This window comes from Ranitomeya imitator, chromosome 5 (assembly GCF_032444005.1).
Source record: "Ranitomeya imitator isolate aRanImi1 chromosome 5, aRanImi1.pri, whole genome shotgun sequence".
NCBI lineage: Eukaryota > Metazoa > Chordata > Amphibia > Anura > Dendrobatidae > Ranitomeya > Ranitomeya imitator.
This window is the reverse complement of record NC_091286.1, coordinates 13059369-13080836: the sequence shown is the minus strand read 5'-3', so window position 1 is coordinate 13080836 and position 21468 is coordinate 13059369. Positions and strand designations below refer to the sequence as shown.

Genomic DNA, 21468 nt, shown 5'->3' with positions numbered 1-21468 from the left:
GACTGAAGGCAGCAGAACCATACAGGATACGCGCATATGGAAAGAAAGTTGTTAGAAACAAACCAGAATATATTTTCTGCCTTATATTCCTCGTTCTCACAGCTTCAACGCGTCTTTATCTATAATGGCTCCAATTGTCAGGTCACCTCATTAGCAGTACATTTGTGGAATCGCAGACCTTCAGCAAATGTCTGTGACCATCAGGGTTTTTTTTTTTTGCAGCGGCACTGTCAGTGTGCAGCTCCATACAGTGCTGAGCCTATTCCACAACTGTCCTTTGCCCAGAATATGGCAATGAGCGCGTCACTAAGTACAGAGAAGCCACAGCCCATTATTGCCAGAAGACATGAAGGTCAGCAAATCTGGAAAATTGCTAGAACATTGAAGATCCTTAAGTGCAGTTATGAAAACAACCAATTGCTATAATGAAATTGGCTGTCATGAGGACCGCCCCAGAAAGACTAAGCATTACCTTTGCTGCAGAGGATAAGTTCATCAGAGTTGCCATCCTCAGAAACCACAAATTGACAGCACCTTAGATAACAGCCCTAATAAATGGTGCACAGACATCAAGTAGCAGATAAGTCCACAGCAGCTTCCATATGAGACTTCAAGAAACAAGAACTTTGTAGTCGAATTACTGCAACGAAGCCTCTACTGAGGACTGCAAACAAGAAGGCACTTGTTTAGGCTGAATAACACAGACAGGACATTAGATCGGTGGACATCTGTATGAGGGAGAGCGGTGATGGTGTTGGGGGGGGGGGGGGGGATCTGCTGGGGACACTGGTGGTGATTTGCTCCAAATACAAGGCACATTACCCAGCACGCCCCACAGTGTTCTGCAGCCACCACCGTCCCATCTGGTTTGTGCTCGGTTGGACCATCATCTGTGTTCTAACAGAACAATGACCTCCAGGCAATATAAGGGCGATGTGACTGAGCAAGAGAGGGATGGAGGCTGCGTCAAGAGGACATGGCTGCCGTAATCACTGACCTTAACCCGATGGAGATGGTTTGGGATGAGTTGGATGCAGAGTGAAGGCAAAGCAGCTGACAAAACTCTCAGCGCCTCCAGGAAATCCTTCATGACTGCGGGAAGCCATTGCGGGTGACACCTGATGAAGCTACAGATGGGGTGTAACGCTGTCGTCTGAGAAACGGGGTACAAGAAAAAAGCTACAATTTCTGGTTTGTTCACAAGTGTCCATATGTTTGTATCCTTTGTGGTTTTATCGCCTTCAGTCTGAATCTACAATGTGCACATTCCAGTAAGCGCAAGGAAATCCATTGAATAGACAGGGGTGTCCAAACCTTTGACCGGTATTCTATTATATACTGCAACCAAATAGGTTAAAACATTTTGCTGGGACCCTATGGATAGGTTTGGTGTGTGCACTGGGAGCTTTTCCCAGCGTATACCACATGTGGTCTCCTAACATGTTATTGGCGATGGAGACCGAGCCTCTAGTAATATGATTTGGGGTACATGTGCCGCTTGCTCTCCCCTGACAGCGTTCTCACCGGCTATAATGGCACCATATTCGCTTATGGACAAACCGGCAGTGGTAAGACCTTCACCATCACTGGAGGAGCCGAGCGTTACAGCGACCGAGGGGTCATCCCCAGGACCTTGTCCTACATATTCGAGGCGCTGCAGAAGGTGGGATATGGTCTCCAGTAACCCTACTGTGGTGTCCGGACAGGTGTATTTCATCTAGTTTTATATTTTCTCCAGGATGGCAGTAAAGTCTACACGGTGCACATCTCCTACCTGGAGATATACAACGAGTGCGGCTACGATTTGCTGGACCAAAAACATGAGGCCTCCAAGCTGGAAGACCTCCCGTAAGTCAGAGCCGACTAGTAATCTGGTGATAACATCTTGGTTTTATGCAGTTGTATCAGTTTACAGGGCGAAGATGAGGCGGAAACCATAACTGTAGAAAAAGTCATGGAGCACAACAAGGATTATACATTGAGCCACTGTGGAGAAGCAGAATGTCTCAAAACTGAACACGGCCTTCTTAATTATCATATTGACCAAAGTGCATAAGCCCACTGCCACGTCACAGCGACCTCTGTAGTGGTCCCTACTCTATTAAGAGTACTACTGGGTGGTGACCACCGCTGGCACAACATTGCACAGGGAACGACACCCAGGTGCCAAATAGTACCCCACAGATGTAGCCCCTTACAGATGCTGCCCCCCCACCAGAAGTAGCCCCTTACAGACTCATCCCCTTACACATGCAGCTCCCCACAGACACAGCCCCTTAGACTCATCCCCCCAAAGACGCAGCCCCTTACAGACTCAGCCACTCGGTAGCAATGGCCATTTAAAAAAATGAACAATAGTTACAGATCTCTGCTGGATGATTGGTCGCTGCGACAGGTCCACTGTTGGATGATTGGTCACTGGGACGGGTCCACTTTTGGGTGATTGGTAGCTGGGATGGGTCCGCTGCCGGATGATTGGTCACTGAGACGGGTCCTCTGCGGGATGATTGGTCGCTGGGACGGGTCCTCTGCCAGATGATTGGTCCCTGGAATGGGTCCTCTGACGAATGATTGTTCCCTGGGACAGGCCTCTGCCGGAAGTTGGGTCGCTGGGACGGGCCATCTGCCAGCTGATTGGTCACTGAGAAGGGGCCTCTGCTGAATGATTGATCACTGAGACGAGTCCTCTGCCAAATGATTGGTCGCTGATTCGGGTCCTCTGGCTGATGATTGGTCTCTGGGACGGGTCCTCTGCCAGATGATTGGTCACTGAGACGGGTCCTCTGCCGGATGATTTGTCACTGAGACGGGTCCTCTGCCAGATGATTGGTCACTGAGACGGGTCCTCTGCCGGATGATTGATCACTGAGACGGGTCCTCTGCAGGATGATTGGTCACTGAGACGGGTCCTCTGCCGGATGATTGGTCACTGAGACGGGTCCTATGCCAGATGATTGATCACTGAGACGGGTCCTCTGCCGGATGATTGATCACTGAGACGGGTCCCCTGCCGGATGATTGATCACTGAGACGGGTCCTCTGCCGGATGATTGATCACTGAGACGGGTCCCCTGCCGGATGATTGATCACTGAGACGGGTCCTCTGCCGGATGATTGGTCACTGAGACGGGTCCTCTGCCGGATGATTGGTCACTGAGACGGGTCCTCTGCCGGATGATTGATCACTGAGACTGGTCCCCTGCCGGATGATTGATCACTGAGACTGGTCCCCTGCCGGATGATTGATCACTGAGACGGGTCCTCTGCCGGATGATTGATCGCTGTGATAGGTCCTCTAGGCTAGAACGGACGCCCATTATATCACCCTCACCGTTTATACGTCGCAGGTTTTTGCCATGATTTCATATTGCAGTGTTTTTGCTAAGTTAAGAAAAACTGCGACTAAAATCACGACCAGATCACAAAATCTGAATAAACCCTTTAGGGTCTGCAGTACTCCTGAGCTGACCCCACACCTGTCCTAGGCCGTTCTGTACAATGTTCATGACAACCAGTGTTCCCAGCACACTATCACCATAACTAATGGGAATGGGCTGGAGTATGATCTTTAAAAAGCACGGATGACTTTCAGAATATCCTGAAGCTCTCGCTGATTTCTGCCTTCACGCAGTATCCTGTTACCGGTAAATTACAGACAGCCGTCCTATATTTATCAATGCTTGGCTTTAAAAGCTTTTCTGCTGGTTAGAACATCGCTATTTAGGGGAAAAACATCTATTCCTGTAAAGTCTTTAATCGTCACATTATGTAAATGAATGGATCCGAATCGTATGTATTTATTTACTTGTCACAGGTCTCGTGTCGTCATTGCCAGGTATTCAGGGTTCTGACAAAAGAAACACTTCAAAAGGTCCTCTTCTGTCTGACCGTAGGAAGGCATCCTCTCCTGTCTGACTGTAGGAAGAGATCCTCTCCTGTCTGACTGTAGGAAGGAGTCCTCTCCTGTGTGACTGTAGGAAGGGATCCTCTCCTGTCTGGCTGTAGGAAGGAGTCCGCTTCTGTCTGACCGTAGGAAGGCATCCTCTCCTGTCTGGCTGTATGAAGGGGTCCTCTCCTGTCTGATTGTAGTACGGGATCCTCTCCTGTCTGACTGTAGGAAGGAGTCCTCTCCTGTCTGACTGTATGAAGGGATCCTCTCCTGTCTGACTGTAGCAAGGTGTCCTCTCCTGTCTGACTGTAGGAAGGAGTCCTCTCCTGTCTGATTGTAGGACGGGATCCTCTCCTGTCTGACTGTAGCAAGGTGTCCTCTCCTGTCTGATTGTAGGACGGGATCCTCTCCTGTCTGACTGTAGCAAGGTGTCCTCTCCTGTCTGACTGTATGAAGGGATCCTCTCCTGTCTGACTGTAGTACGGGATCATCTCCTGTCTGACTGTAGGAAGGAGTCCGCTTCTGTCTGACCGTAGGAAGGCATCCTCTCCTGTCTGACTGTATGAAGGGGTCCTCTCCTGTCTGACTGTATGAAGGGATCCTCTCCTGTCTGACTGTAGCAAGGTGTCCTCTCCTGTCTGACTGTAGGAAGGAGTCCTCTCCTGTCTGACTGTAGCAAGGTGTCCTCTCCTGTCTGATTGTAGGACGGGATCCTCTCCTGTCTGACTGTAGCAAGGTGTCCTCTCCTGTCTGACTGTATGAAGGGATCCTCTCCTGTCTGACTGTAGCAAGGTGTCCTCTCCTGTCTGACTGTATGAAGGGATCCTCTCCTGTCTGACTGTATGAAGGGATCCTCTCCTGTCTGACTGTAGGAAGGAGTCCTCTCCTGTCTGATTGTAGGACGGGATCCTCTCCTGTCTGACTGTAGCAAGGTGTCCTCTCCTGTCTGACTGTAGGAAGGGGTCCTCTCCTGTCTGATTGTAGGATGGGATCCTCTCCTGTCTGACTGTAGGAAGGAGTCCGCTTCTGTCTGACCGTAGGAAGGCATCCTCTCCTGTGTGACTGTAGGAAGGGGTCCTCTCCTGTCTGACTGTAGCAAGGTGTCCTCTCCTGTCTGATTGTAGGAAGGGATCCTCTTCTGTCTGACTGTATGAAGGGATCCTCTCCTGTGTGACTGTATGAAGGGGTCCTCTCCTGTCTGACTGTATGAAGGGGTCCCCTGTCTGTATGAAGGGGTCCTCTCCTGTATGAAGGGATCCTCTCCTGTCTGACTGTATGAAGGGATCCTCTCCTGTCTGACTGTATGAAGGGATCCTCTCCTGTCTGACTCTAGGAAGGGATCCTCTCCTGTCTAACTGTAGCAAGGTGTCCTCTCCTGTCTGATTGTAGGAAGGGATCCTCTTCTGTCTGACTGTATGAAGGGGTACCCTGTCTGTATGAAGGGGACCTCTCCTGTATGAAGGAATCCTCTCCTGTCTGACTGTAGGACGGGGTCCTCTCCTGTCTGACTGTAGCAAGGTGTCCTCTCCTGTCTGACTGTATGAAGGGATCCTCTCTTGTCTGACTGTAGGAAGGGGTCCTCTCCTGTGCGACTGTAGGAAGGGGTCGTCTCCTGTGTGACTGTAGGAAGGGTTCCTCTCCTGTGTGACTGTTGCAAGGTGTCCTCTCCTATCTGATTGTAGGAAGGGATCCTCTTCTGTCTGACTGTATAAAGGGGTCCCCTGTCTGTATGAAGCGGTCCTCTCCTGTGTGACTGTAGCAAGGTTTCCTCTCCTGTCTGATTGTAGGTAGGGATCCTCTCCTGACTGACTGTATGAAGGGGTCCCCTGTATGTAGGAAGGGGTCCTCTCCTATCTGACTGTAGCAAGGTGTCCTCTCCTGTCTGACTGTATGAAGGGGTCCTCTCCTGTCTGACTGTATGAAGGGGTCCCCTGTCTGTATGAAGAGGTCCTCTCCTGTCTGACTGTAGCAAGGTGTCCTCTCCTGTCTGACTGTAGGAAGGGATCCTCTCCTGTCTGACTGTAGGAAGGGGTCCTCTCCTGTCTGACTGTAGCAAGGTGTCCTCTCCTGTCTGACTGTAGGAAGGGATCCTCTCCTGTCTGACTGTAGGAAGGGGTCCTCTCCTGTCTGACTGTAGGAAGGGGTCCTCTCCTGTCTGACTGTAGGAAGGGGTCCTCTCCTGTCTGACTGTATGAAGGGGTCCTCTCCTGTCTGACTGTATGAAGGGGTCCCCTGTCTGTATGAAGAGGTCCTCTCCTGTCTGACTGTAGCAAGGTGTCCTCTCCTGTCTGACTGTAGGAAGGGATCCTCTCCTGTCTGACTGTAGGAAGGGGTCCTCTCCTGTCTGACTGTAGCAAGGGGTCCTCTCCTGTCTGACTTTAGGAAGGAGTCCTCTCCTGTGTGACTGTAGGAAGGGGTCCTCTCCTGTCTGACTGTAGGAAGGGGTCCTCTCCTGTCTGACTGTAGCAAGGGGTCCTCTCCTGTCTGACTTTAGGAAGGAGTCCTCTCCTGTGTGACTGTAGGAAGGGGTCCTCTCCTGTCTGACTGTAGGAAGGGGTCCTCTCCTGTCTGACTGTAGCAAGGGGTCCTCTCCTGTCTGACTGTAGGAAGGGGTCCTCTCCTGTGTGACTGTAGGAAGGGGTCCTCTCCTGTGTGACTGTAGGAAGGGGTCCTCTCCTGTCTGACTGTAGGAAGGGGTCCTCTCCTGTCTGACTGTAGGAAGGGGTCCTCTCCTGTGTGACTGTAGGAAGGGGTGCTCTCCTGTGTGACTGTAGGAAGGGGTCCTCTCCTGTCTGACTGTAGGAAGGGGTCCTCTCCTCTCTGTCTGTATGAAGGGATCTTCTCCTGTCTGACTGCATGAAGGGGTCCTCTCCTCATTAACTACAGGAGGGGTCTTGTCTGACTGTAGGAGGGGGTCCTGTCTGACTGTAAGAAGAGGTCGTTTAAATTTTGACTATAGGATGAAATCCTCTCCTCACTGTCTACAAGTTGGGGTCCTCTCCTGTCTGACTGTAGAAGGAGGTCCTGTATCGGTGGCGCAGTGGTTAGCACTGCAGCCTTGCAGCACTGGAGTCCTGGGTTCAAATCCCACCATGGACAACATCTGCAAAGAGTTTATGTTCTCTCCATGTTTGCGTGGGTTTCCTCTGGGCACTCCGGTTTCCTCCCACATTCCAAAGACATACTGATAGGGAATTTAGATTGTGAGCCCCATTGGGGACAGCGATGATAATGTGTGTAAACTGTAAAGCGCTGCAGAATATGTTAGCGCTATATAAAAATAAAGATTATTATTATTATTACAGGACAAGGTCTTCTCTGTAGTGACTTTTCTAAGATGTGTTTACTCTTTTACCAGTAATGTCAGATCGGGCTCATCCATTAATATGATCAAATTGAACAATTTCAACCAAGATGATTGTTCTCTGCTCACAAGACATCGTTCACGTAAAAAGAAGTCCAGGTTGATAATTTTTATCCGATTGTAACTAGTCCATAATGAATGAGCTCAGAATATTCTCAGGACGATCTGTGGTTGGAGCTGTATAGCATATATGGGTTACATCGTGATCGCTCACTTCCCACAAGTCACCCGCCAGCGGACCGCTTTCCGGCCCGCGCACCCCTCCCCCGCTCTACCATAGTTTTGAGCGGGCACCATCAATTTGCAATAAACAAAGGGGATCACCTACTGCATATCTCATTGAGAACTATTAGAATGGAAAAAGTGTATGCATAGAGGAAATGGGATCACCACATCAATCATAAAGTGCAAAAAATAGCAATTTTTATTGGGAAATAACACAAAAAGACATTAAAAACAGTTAAAAACCCAACAACATGAGTAGAGGTTACGGGTCCACTCAAATATGGGGTAAATACCGCAAAAAACACTGCAAGCCAATTACAATACAATCTATATCACCATGGCAAGATAATAGTAGCCAAGTATTTCATAATATATACATGCTGTTATTTCTATAAAATGCCCATCCTCATATGCATGGTGTATTGATGTGATGATCCCATTTCCTCTATGCATACACCTTTTCTATCCTACTACCCCTCCCCCGCTCAGCGCACCTCTCACTGGCCAGCGCACCCCTCCCGCCGTCAGCGCACCCCTCCCCCAGTCAGCGCACCTCTCCCCGGCCCGCACACCCCTCCCCCGCTCAGCGCACCCCTCCCCCCGTCAGCGCACCCCTCCCCTGCTCAGCGCACCTCTCGCCGGCCAGCGCACCCCTCCCCCTGTCAGAGCACCCTTCCCCGGTCAGTGCACCTCTCCCCGGCCAGCGCACCGCTCCCCCGGGCAGCGCACCACTCCCCCGGTCAGCGCACCTCTCCCCGCCCCGCGCACCTCTCCCCGGCCCGCGCACCTCTCCCCGCCCCGCGCACCTCTCCCCGCCCCGCACACCCCTGCGTATTCTGTGGGCTCCTAACTGCTCTGTTCAGCTTGGAGCAATGATATTGGGGAGAGAAGGATCGGGGACGTCTGATTGCAGCGCACAATTCCAGCTGCTGCCGGTAGTGGTTGTTGAGGACAGGGCTGCATATAACTAGTGCAGGAGCATGGAGACCCCCGGGAGCAGGGCCCCCAGCAGCACAGAGTATGTCAGACATATTTGTTCTGCTCCTATAGGCATAGAGACAGTCAGGACTTCTCACATGCGAAAAATATTTGGAAACCAACCACCTGCCGCTAAGTGCGACCGCCAGATCCACTGATTACCGCTCTCACCGCCCCGACCACGAGCAAAACAAAAATAGGTTTGTCTGTGTAGGAAATGACTGCCGCCCTCCACAGTTGGGCCTGTAACTGTTTACTTAGAAATGTGATGCCAATCTCCACCACCGTGCCACAAAACAGATGGTGCGGCCGCCGATATTTATATTCCTCGTCTGCAGCTATTTCCTCGGACGGACGGTGTGTTGTGATCTGTAGGGGGAGACTGGAGCAGCCAGGTTGGAAACGCCTAAAGGCCGTGCCCCTTTAATTCCCCCTCTCATAGCTCTGATGATGGCGGCTTTACATCCATTTCTGGGAAATTCGCCACATGGGTGGGACGCGCCTCGATCAGACTATTGTGGCTTAGTCTGTGGCTATGCCATAGGGGGCCTAAGGGGGATACCCCTGAATATACCCACCAAATATCCCAGTGTAACATAGAAATACATGAAGATCCGCTTACAAAATACTCATATCTTCTGATTTGTGTCCAGGAAGGTGACCATCATGGAGGATCCAGACCAAAACATTCATCTGAAGAACCTGTCCATGCAGCAGGCCACCACCGAAGAGGAAGCCCTCAACCTGCTCTTCCTGGGGGACACCAACCGCATGATAGCCGAGGTGAGCCGGGCGTCTAATTCTGCCGGGGGACATACAGATTTGGGGTCTCGCATCCTGTACCCTTCTACAGCAGATATAGTCCTATTTTTAGATTCATTTTTGGGATCGCAAAAAATAATCTAGTACAGGATCCATTCATTAGATAGGGCCTGGAAGTGGCATAAAATGTCTTCCGTTTGCCTTCCTTCTTTCTATGCGCCGGTTTTTTTCTGTCCTTCCAGAAAAAAACGGAGAGTAATGGAATCCATGACATGTTTCACATTGAAGTCTATGGGAGCGGCTCATAGCGGATGGGCACCTGGTATGTTAGCGCTGCACATGCCCAGAACACAAGAGATGTTCAGAGACTCTTCTCGGAAAAACGGAAACGTAGATGGTCATTTTTTAAAGACCGATCAGTTCAAATACAGAAACTTTAGTTTCCATTTTGTATCTGTTTGTGATCCAGTTATATTTTAAATATCGGATCTGTAACTATCAGATGAGAACAGATCCCGCACGCTCAGGTGTGCTGCTTCCCCCGAGCCGAGCCTCCATCTCCTCACTTCTGTGGCCGCTCTCTGCCTCTGACACAAAGAGAAAACCTGCAGCTGCATCCCCCTCCTCCCTGCCGAAAAGGTCTGTGAACATTAAAAAAGACGATGCAGACAGGGAAGAGGAACAGGAGGATGGCGGGAGGTGAGGAAAATGGCACCTTCCTCCTGGTATTGTCCAGGGGGCTGAATCCGGCATGTGCGGCATCAGATCAGGGTTGGATCCTCCTGCGTTTCACCAGTGTTTATGGCCGAGAAGGAAAGAATAAAAGGCGCCGGGTGCTGTACGGGCAGGTGGGGCTGTTATCACATCTGGGAGCCCCCTGATAATAATACATTCGGGTCCGCGGCCGCTGACCGTCATGGCTTCATTGTGTGGTTCACCCATCATCATTACTTATAGCCCAACCCTACTAAGAGCAGAGACGTTTCCCGTCAACCGGCCTCCCCTGATCATTAACACGTGGGGGGGTTTGGAAGGTTTGGTGTAAAAGTGAGAGGTACATTGACCTCATCCCGCTGGAGTCCATGGGGGGCGCTAATCGTGATTTCACCCTGTACTGCCTGCCTCATCGTATTCCTCACACACTGCATTCATCCTCAGGACATTGTTTCATTGTATCTCCACCCAAACAGGAGGCTTTATGCTGTGAGCGCAGCTTTGGGTGTTACTAGAGTGTAACCCATGAGGTCATTCGGGGTCTGCAGGGTTCCTCTTCTTGTTTCTCGTGTTAATGTGTGAATACTTACTAGGCCTCGCAAACTGCAGGGAGCGTCACCGGTCTGCACGGACGACGGCCTCACGTAATGATAGAATTCGCTGTATTTTTACAACGTGCGCCAAAATGCAACCCGCGGCCCCACACATCCATCAGTTTATAATAGGAAAGTGACACATTGTGACCATTGCAGTATTTGCGCTAAAAACTTAGGTAAGAGATCAGAGCATTGTCTTCTCTCCGGCACACTGTATGGGGAGCACATCGAGGCTTGTGTAAGAGATCAGAGCATTGTCCTTCTCGCCGGCACACTGTATGGGGAGCACATCGAGGCTCTTGTAAGAGATCAGAGCATTGCCCTACTCAGCAGCACAATGTATGGGGAGCACATCGAGGCTTGTGTAAGAGATCAGAGCATTGCCCTTCTCGCCGGCACACTGTATGGGGAGCACATCGAGGCTTGTGTAAGAGATCAGAGCATTGCCCTACTCAGCAGCACACTGTATGGGGAGCACATCGAGGCTTGTGTAAGAGATCAGAGCATTGTCCTTCTCGCCAGCACAATGTATGGGGAGCACATCGAGGCTCGTGTAAGAGATCAGAGCATTGCCCTACTCAGCAGCACACTGTATGGGGAGCACATCGAGGCTTGTGTAAGAGATCAGAGCATTGTCTTCCCGCCAGCACACTGTATGGGGAGCACATCAAGGCTTGTGTAAGAGATCAGAGCATTGTCTTCCCGCCAGCACAATGTATGGGGAGCACATCAAGGCTTGTGTAAGAGATCAGAGCATTGTCCTTCTCGCCGGCACACTGTATGGGGAGCACATCGAGGCTTGTGTAAGAGACCAGAGCATTGTCTTCCCGCCAGCACAATGTATGGGGAGCACATCGAGGCTCGTGTAAGAGATCAGAGCATTGTCCTTCTCGCCGGCACACTGTATGGGGAGCACATCGAGGCTTGTGTAAGAGACCAGAGCATTGTCTTCCCGCCAGCACAATGTATGGGGAGCACATCGAGGCTCGTGTAAGAGATCAGAGCATTGTTCTTCTCACCGGCATACTGTATGGGGAGCACATCGAGGCTCGTGTAAGAGATCAGAGCATTGTTCTTCTCACCGGCATACTGTATGGGGAGCACATCAAGGCTTGTGTAAGAGATCAGAGCATTGCCCTTCTCGCCGACACACTGTATGGGGATCACATCGAGGCTCGTGTAAGAGATCAGAGCATTGTCTTCCCGTCGGCAGACTGTATGGGGAGTACATCGAGGATTGTGTAAGAGATCAGAGCATTGTCCTTCTCGCCAGCACAATGTATGGGGATCACATCGAGGCTTGTGTATAAGATCAGAGCATTGTCCTTCTCGCCGGCACAATGTATGGGGAGCACATCGAGGCTTGTGTAAGAGATCAGAGCATTGCCCTTCTCGCCGACACACTGTATGGGGATCACATCGAGGCTCATGTAAGAGATCAGAGCATTGTCTTCCCGTCGGCACACTGTATGGGGAGTACATCAAGGCTTGTGTAAGAGATCAGAGCATTGTCCTTCTCGCCAGCACAATGTATGGGGAGCACATCGAGGCTCGTGTAAGAGATCAGAGCATTGTCTTCCCGCCGACACAATGTATGGGGAACACATCAAGGCTCGTGTAAGAGATCAGAGCATTGTCTTCCCGCCGGCAGACTCATCACCATTTGAAGTGGTTTTCTCTTCTGCTGTTTAATAGTGAACATGTGCCGACACTGCTGGCACCGCCGCCGCGGCCTCGTAACTCACATGCCGTCTGCTCGGCTGACTGTTCCCTTTTTCCAAGCTCAGAACCCTGGGATGATCATCAAGGATCTTCTGCTTGATCGATTTTCCCTGGCTGCGGAGGACGCCCTGTTGTCGGCCACAGCAGACTTCTCGCCACAGCGTTACCGGACAAGCGTCGCCCATCGCCAGCGTAATGTCTACCAAATGTGAAGCCCCCAAGTATGTAGAGATCAGAGCATTGTCTTCCCGCCGGCACACTGTATGGGGATCACATCGAGGCTCGTGTAAGAGATCAGAGCATTGTCTTCTCGCCAGCACACCGTATGGGGAGCACATCGAGGCTCGTGTAAGAGATCAGAGCATTGTCTTCTCGCCAGCACACCGTATGGGGAGCACATCGAGGCTCGTGTAAGAGATCAGAGCATTGTCTTCTCGCCAGCACACTGTATGGGGAGTACATCAAGGCTTGTGTAAGAGATCAGAGCATTGTCCTTCTCGCCAGCACAATGTATGGGGAGCACATCGAGGCTCGTGTAAGAGATCAGAGCATTGTCTTCCCGCCGACACAATGTATGGGGAACACATCAAGGCTCGTGTAAGAGATCAGAGCATTGTCTTCTCGCCAGCACACCGTATGGGGAGCACATCGAGGCTCGTGTAAGAGATCAGAGCATTGTCTTCTCGCCAGCACACCGTATGGGGAGCACATCGAGGCTCGTGTAAGAGATCAGAGCATTGTCTTCCTGCCAGCACAATGTATGGGGAACACATCGAGGCTTGTGTAAGAGATCAGAGCATTGTCTTCTCGCCAGCACAATGTATGGGGAGCGCATCGAGGCTTGTGTAAGAGATCATAGCATTGTCTTCCCGCCGGCGGACTCATCACCATTTGAAGTGGTTTTCTCTTCTGCTGTTTAATGGTGAACATGTGCCGTTACTGCTGGCACCGCCGCCGCGGCCTCGTAACTCACATGCCGTCTGCTCCGCTGACTGTTCCCTTTTTCCAAGCTCAGAACCCTGGGATGATCATCAAGGATCTTCTGCTTGATGGATTTTCCCTGGCTGCGGAGGACGCCGTGTTGTCGGCCACAGCAGGCTTCTCGCCACAGCGTTACCGGACAAGCGTCGCCCATCGCCAGCGTAATGTCTACCAAATGTGAAGCCCCCAAGTGGCAGTCCGTTCCCACGTACTAGGAGTGAACCGCGCTGCGGAGGAGACCCCGGCCAATAACTCCGCAGGATATCATCCTCCTCTCATCATTTCCTCGGATTATGCAGTAATGAAACACATCTTGATTTCTGGAGCGGAGGTCGTCATTGTAATAACCTCTGCTGGCCACAGTCCTGCTGGGCTGGAGGGCGGCACACGCAGACCCCGGACACGGTCTCAGCTGCTCAGATTTATGTCCTTTATAAGTCGTGTAATCAAAATGTCTTACAGCTGCTTAACCGGCGCAGAATACGCCTCTCCTGAAAGCCTCTGTGCTGCGGGGTGACCCTGATGCTTCCAGGATCTCCACCATGGCCCTGCTGGACTGATCAGCACATCCCTGTCCTGAAATACTCTGTGCTGCTGAAGGCTCCTCTTCTACTTTGTCGTTCTCAGTCCGTGGCCTCCTCCGTCCTCCTTACACAGCGATTGCCGCACTAATATCACAAGTGGACGGTCACTGCCCTACACAAGGTCAACACACTGCACTCCTGAAACACTCTGCGCTGCTCCTAACACATCGCTTCTTTTTCCATTTTGTGTAATGATGACATCAGGGATGTTGATAATAAATCTTCTTCTCTGGGGGGCGCCATGTCTCCTCCGATGGTCACTGCGGTCTTGATTGACAGCGCTTGTGCCATTGTTGTTATGTCACCGGGGAGCGAACTTCCCCTGATGTTCCTGACGCTCGGCCTGGACCGTGTCCATAAAGCCTGACGTCCGTACTCCCCCTGAGCGTAAATGTTTATGAAGAAGACCCTTCTGTCTCTAAATATTTACCACGTTCCGCTTTACTGGCAGAAACATTTACCAAACCCCCGACCTCCGCCTATAAATCTGCGCTGTCCTCCACCGCGTCTATACGTCCCCTCCTGCCTGTACAGCCTAACACGGGCCTGCGAGTGACGCCTCATCATTTCTGCTTTTGGAGGATCACCGCTTGCTGTCAGTGAAAACAAGGGTTTCCGTACTGCACAGCTGGGGGGCTTGTTACAATGTATCCAGGCAATGCTCAGAAACTGACATCCATCCTGGTGTCACAGTGTATCCAGGCAATGCTCAGTGACTGACATCCGTCCTCGTGTCACAGTGTATCCAGGCAATGCTCGGTAAGTGACATCCATCCTGGTTTGTCACAATGTATCCAGGCAATGCTCGGTGACTGACATCCGTCCTTGTTTGTCACAATGTATCCAGGCAATGCTCGGTATCTGACATCCGTCCTCGTGTCACAATGTATCCAGGCAATGCTCAGTGACTGACATCCGTCCTGGTGTCACAATGTATCCTGGCAATGCTCAGTGACTGACATCCGTCCTCGTGTCACAATGTATCCAGGCAATGCTCAGTGACTGACATCCATCCTGGTTTCACAATGTATCCAGGCAATGCTCAGTGACTGACATCCATCCTGGTGTCACAATGTATCCAGGCAATGCTCGGTGATTGACATCCGTCCTCGTGTCACAATGTATCCAGGCAATGCTCGGTAAGTGACATCCATCCTGGTTTGTCACAATGTATCCAGGCAATGCTCAGTGACTGACATCCGTCCTCGTGTCAGAATGTATCCAGGCAATGCTCAGAGACTGACATCCGTCTTGGTTTGTCACAATGTATCCAGGCAATGCTCGGTGACTGACATCCGTCCTGGTTTGTCACAATGTATCCAGGCAATGCTCAGTATCTGACATCCGTCCTCGTGTCAGAATGTATCCAGGCAATGCTCAGAGACTGACATCCGTCTTGGTTTGTCACAATGTATCCAGGCAATGCTCGTTGACTGACATCCGTCCTGGTTTGTCACAGTGTATCCAGGCAATGCTCAGTGACTGACATCCGTCCTGGTTAGTCACAATGTATCCAGGCAATGCTCAGTGACTGACATCCGTCCTGGTTTGTCACAATGTATCCAGGCAATGCTCAGTGACTGACATCCGTCCTGGTTAGTCACAATGTATCCAGGCAATGCTCAGAGACTGACATCCGTCTTGGTTTGTCACAATGTATCCAGGCAATGCTCAGTGACTGACATCCGTCCTCGTGTCACAATGTATCCAGGCAATGCTCGGTATCTGACATCCATCCTCGTGTCACAATGTATCCAGGCAATGCTCGGTGATTGACATCCGTCCTCGTGTCACAATGTATCCAGGCAAAGCTCAGTGACTGACATCCGTCCTGGTGTCACAGTGTATCCAGGCAATACTCGGTGAGTGACATCTATCCTGGTATCACAATGTATCCAGGCAATGCTCAGTGAGTGACATCTATCCTGGTATCACAATGTATCCTGGCAATGCTCAGTGACTGACATCCGTCCTGGTTTGTCACAATGTATCCAGGCAATGCTCGGTGACTGACATCCGTCCTGGTTTGTCACAGTGTACCCAGGCAATGTTTAGTGAGTGACATCCATTCTGGTATCACAATGTATCCAGGCAATGCTCGGTGAGTGACATCTATCCTGGTATCACAATGTATCCTGGCAATGCTCAGTGACTGACATCCGTCCTGGTTTGTCACAATGTATCCAGGCAATGCTTGGTGAGTGACATCCGTCCTGGTTATTCACAATGTATCCAGGCAATGCTCGGTGAATGACATCCATCCTGGTATCACAATGTATCCAGGCAGTTCTTGGTGACTGACATCTGTCCAGGTGTCACAATGTATCCAGGCAATGCTCGGTGAGTGACATCCGTCCTGGTTTGTCTTAATGTATCCAGGCAATGCTCGGTGAGTGACATCTGTCCTGGTTAGTCACAATGTATCCAGACAATGCTCGGTGAGTGACATCCATCCTGGTATCACAATGTATCCAGGCAGTTCTTGGTGACTGACATCTGTCCAGGTGTCACAATGTATCCAGGCAATGCTCGGTGAGTGACATCCGTCCTGGTTTGTCACAATGTATTCAGGCAATGCTCAGTATCTGACATCCGTCCTCATGTCACAATGTATCCAGGCAATGCTCAGTGACTGACATCCGTCCTCGTGTCACAATGTATCCAGGCAATGCTCGGTGAGTGACATCCGTCCTGGTTTGTCACAATGTATCCAGCCAATGCTCAGTATCTGACATCCGTCCTCATGTCACAATGTATCCAGGCAATGCTCAGTGAGTGACATCCGTCCTCGTGTCACAATGTATCCAGGCAATGCTCAGTGACTGACATCCGTCCTGGTTTATCACAATGTATTCAGGCTATGCTCGGTGACTGACATCCATCCTGGTTTATCACAATGTATCCAGGCAATGCTCGGTGACTGACATCCGTCCTGGTCAGTCTCAGTGTATCCAGGCAGTGCTCGATGAGTGACATCCGTCCTGGTTTATCACAATGTATCCAGGCAATGCTCAGTATCTGACATCCGTCCTCATGTCACAATGTATCCAGGCAATGCTCAGTGACTGACATCCGTCCTGGTTTATCACAATGTATCCAGGCAATGCTCGGTGACTGACATCCATCCTGGTTTATCACAATGTATCCAGGCAATGCTCGGTGACTGACATCCGTCCTGGTCAGTCTCAGTGTATCCAGGCAGTGCTCGATGAGTGACATCCGTCCTGGTTTATCACAATGTATCCAGTCAATGCTCAGTGACTGACATCCGTTTTGGTTTGTCACAATTTATTCGGGCAATGCTCGGTGAGTGACATCCGTCCTGGTTTATCACAATGTATCCCGGCAATGCTCGGTGAGTGACATCTGTCCTGGTTTGTCACAATGTATCCAGGCAATTATCAGTGACTGACATCCGTTCTGGTTTGTCACAATGTATTCCGGCAATGCTCGGTGAGTGACATCCGTCCTGGTTTGTCACAATGTATCCTGGCAATGCTCGGTGAGTGACATCCGTCCTGGTTTGTCGCAATGTATCCCGGCAATGCTCAGTGAGTGACATCCGTCCTGGTTTGTCACAATGTATCCCGGCAATGCTCAGTGAGTGACATCCGTCCTGGTTTATCACAATGTATCCAGGCAATGCTCGGTGACTGACATCCGTCCTGGTTTATCACAATGTATCCTGGTAATGCTCAGTGAGTGACATCCGTCCTGGTTTGTCGCAATGTATGTCCAGTTAATAGAATAAGTTTGAGAATTTCAGGCTCAGGAGGGAAATAAGAAAGTCCCCAGTAAATGACAGCAAGCAGAGATCTTGTCAGTTAGTTGCTGATGTTTTTTTACACTGATTCTCCTTTCTGCCTTTCTAGACTCCGATGAACCAGGCGTCCACCCGCTCGCACTGTATTTTCACCATCCACATCTCCAGCAAAGAGCCCGGCTCCGCCACCGTCCGCCGCTCCAAGCTGCACCTTGTGGACCTGGCGGGATCTGAGCGCGTGGCCAAGAGCGGAATCGGGGGGCAGCTGCTGACCGAGGCCAAGTACATCAACCTGTCCCTGCACTACCTGGAGCAGGTGAGCGGGCACCGCATCAACCCACAACCGGGTCATGGGGCAGCCGCACTGACACTGACGTTCCAGGCCAGAATGGGGCGCTAATAGTCCCAGCGACTGCAACAGGAATATTATAATAAGTGACAGCCAGAAATGTCTGCAGCCTTCTATCAAAGTGGTTCTGAAGTAGCTGTGGATTGTATCCTACAGTAATGCCCCCCACCACTGTCTCCAGTCTTCAGAACGGAGATCTCCTCATACATTGCATTTATTAGGTTGATCAGGAGTAATGCATTGATGAGCTCACCTTAGGATATCTGACCTCCCAGCACCGCCCCGGCAGTGGTACCTGGTGCAGCACAGCTCCGGATACCATGTATTGAAGTGAATGTGAAGCTGCAGTACCCGGAAGTGACCACTGCATGGTGTATGGCGCTGTGCTGCTCCACCTCTGCACTGCTGGCGGGGGCAGGATCTGCTGGTCAGCGGGGTGACGGATATCGGCCCCACCAACCTGGGACTGATCACTTAAGTGCTGAACCGTCCCTTTAAACCACACTTTACAAGCCTTGACGCTTCTAACACAAGACAATACCTTGTAGGAGTTAAGCCCTTGTTCACATTAGATACCTGACGGATGAGCCATAGTTTGGCTGACGACCTCTCTCCTGACTCCCCCAACACGGGGGGCTCGATTCGGAATTGCGCTCCTTTTTTCTGTAGATTTTTCTCCGCCATACCTACAGTGTTGGCTGGAATCGCGCAGATCACAGGGGATTTTGTGCAATTTTGGTTGCGTTTTTTTTGTTATGATTTTTAGGAATTAATTGGCCTAAAAAAACGCTGCCACCATTCACCCGCTGTGTTCAGGAAACACTACAGAGCTGCACACCAGCGACAGGGAAAAGGAAAGCGGGGGCGCGAGATATCAGAAATCTCACCGATACTGACACATGTGTGAACAGAGCCTGACCGGCTGAGATCTCTGGATGAGCGGAACACCCACGTGTCTGGGAACAATGGCGGCTCTATGAGCGGAGCCATTAAAAGAGCAGAAGACGAGGACACGGCGCTCAGGGTGAGGCCGGAAAGGCTTCTCTGTGTATCACGGGGTCATATCGGACCCCCGAACTCTGCTCTGGATGATCCGTCACAGCGCAGACACAAACCAGGGCAACATGGAAAACCAGAACTCACCAGAGGCTGCCGCACCCTTCACATGGCCTCAGGGGGGCGCTGAGACCCCAAAATACATCTACACAAGGGCGTCCCTGCAGAATCCACACAGGATCTGTAATGTGTGTACACAGGGACTGCACCAGCAGAATAGTGAGTGCAGCTCTGGAGTATAATACAGGAGGTAACTCAGGATCAGTAATGTATGTACACAGTGACTGCACCAGCAGAATAGTGAGTGCAGCTCTGGGGTATAATACAGGATGTAACTCAGGATCAGTAATGTAATGTATGTACACAGTGACTGCACCAGCAGAATAGCGAGTGCAGCTCTGGAGTATAATACAGGATGTAACTCAGGATCAGTAATGTAATGTATGTACACAGTGACTGCACCAGCAGAATAGTGAGTGCAGCTCTGGGGTATAATACAGGATGTAACTCAGGATCAGTAATGTAATGTATGTACACAGTGACTGCACCAGCAGAATAGCGAGTGCAGCTCTGGAGTATAATACAGGATGTAACTCAGGATCAGTAATGTAATGTATGTACACAGTGACTGCACCAGCAGAATAGTGAGTGCAGCTCTGGGGTATAATACAGGATGTAACTCAGGATCAGTAATGTAATGTATGTACACAGTGACTGCACCAGCAGAATAGTGAGTGCAGCTCTGGAGTATAATACAGGATGTAACTCAGGATCAGTAATGTAATGTATGTACACAGTGACTGCACCAGCAGAATAGTGAGTGCAGCTCTGGGGTATAATACAGGATGTAACTCAGGATCAGTAATGTAATGTATGTACACAGTGACTGCACCAGCAGAATAGTGAGTGCAGCTCTGGGGTATAATACAGGATGTAACTCAGGATCAGTAATGTAATGTATGTACACAGTGACTGCACCAGCAGAATAGTGAGTGCAGCTCTGGAGTATAATACAGGATGTAACTCAGGATCAGTAATGTAATGTATGTACACAGTGACTGCACCAGCAGAATAGTGAGTGCAGCTCTGGAGTATAATACAGGATGTAACTCAGGATCAGTAATGTAATGTATGTACACAGTGACTGCACCAGCAGAATAGCGAGTGCAGCTCTGGAGTATAATACAGGATGTAACTCAGGATCAGTAATGTAATGTATGTACACAGTGACTGCACCAGCAGAATAGTGAGTGCAGCTCTGGAGTATAATACAGGATGTGACTCAGGATCAGTAATGTAATGTATGTACACAGTGACTGCACCAGCAGAATAGCGAGTGCAGCTCTGGAGTATAATACAGGATGTAACTCAGGATCAGTAATGTAATGTATGTACACAGTGACTGCACCAGCAGAATAGTGAGTGCAGCTCTGGAGTATAATACAGGAGGTAACTCAGGATCAGTAATGTAATGTATGTACACAGTGACTGCACCAGCAGAATAGTGAGTGCAGCTCTGGGGTATAATACAGGAGGTATCTCAGGATCAGTAATGTAATGTATGTACACAGTGACTGCACCAGCAGAATAGTGAGTGCAGATCTGGGGTATAATACAGGAGGTATCTCAGGATCAGTAATGTAATGTATGTGCACAGTGACTGCACCAGCAGAATAGTGAGTGCAGCTCTGGAGTATAATACAGGATGTAACTCAGGATCAGTAATGTATGTACACAGTGACTGCACCAGCAGAATAGTGAGTGCAGCTCTGGGGTATAATACATTATGTAACTCAGGATCAGTAATGTAATGTATGTACACAGTGACTGCACCAGCAGAATAGTGAGTGCAGCTCTGGAGTATAATACATTATGTAACTCAGGATCAGTAATGTAATGTATGTACACAGTGACTACACCAGCAGAATAGTGAGTGCAGCTCTGGAGTATAATACAGGATGTAACTCAGGATCAGTAATGTAATGTATGTGCACAGTGACTGCACCAGCAGAATAGTGAGTGCAGCTCTGGAGTATAATACAGGATGTAACTCAGGATCAGTAATGTAATGTATGTGCACAGTGACTGCACCAGCAGAATAGTGAGTGCAGCTCTGGAGTATAATACAGGATGTAACTCAGGATCAGTAATGTAATGTATGTGCACAGTGACTGCACCAGCAGAATAGTGAGTGCAGCTCTGAAGTATAATACAGGATGTAACTCAGGATCAGTAATGTAATGTATGTACACAGTGACTGTGCCAGCAGAATAGTGAGTGCAGCTCTGGAGTATAATACAGGATGTAACTCAGGATCAGTAATGTAATGTATGTACACAGTGACTGCACCAGCAGAATAGTGAGTGCAGCTCTGGAGTATAATACAGGCTGTAACTCAGGATCAGTAATGTAATGTATGTGCACAGTGACTGCACCAGCAGAATAGTGAGTGCAGCTCTGGGGTATAATACAGGATCAGTAATGT

The 21468-nt window shown here is 50.1% G+C and overlaps 1 protein-coding gene across 1 annotated transcript in view; it reads left to right on the top strand.

Annotated features, from left to right (window-relative positions):
* The window catches only part of KIF6 (kinesin family member 6), a 236775-nt gene that overhangs the window by 28891 nt on the left and 186416 nt on the right, over nucleotides 1-21468 (top strand). The window contains exons 4-7 of the mRNA XM_069768316.1: nucleotides 1516-1663; nucleotides 1739-1848; nucleotides 9110-9239; nucleotides 17688-17894. Coding sequence (XP_069624417.1) covers nucleotides 1516-1663; nucleotides 1739-1848; nucleotides 9110-9239; nucleotides 17688-17894 — 595 coding nt within the window. The remainder of the gene's footprint in view (nucleotides 1-1515; nucleotides 1664-1738; nucleotides 1849-9109; nucleotides 9240-17687; nucleotides 17895-21468) is intronic.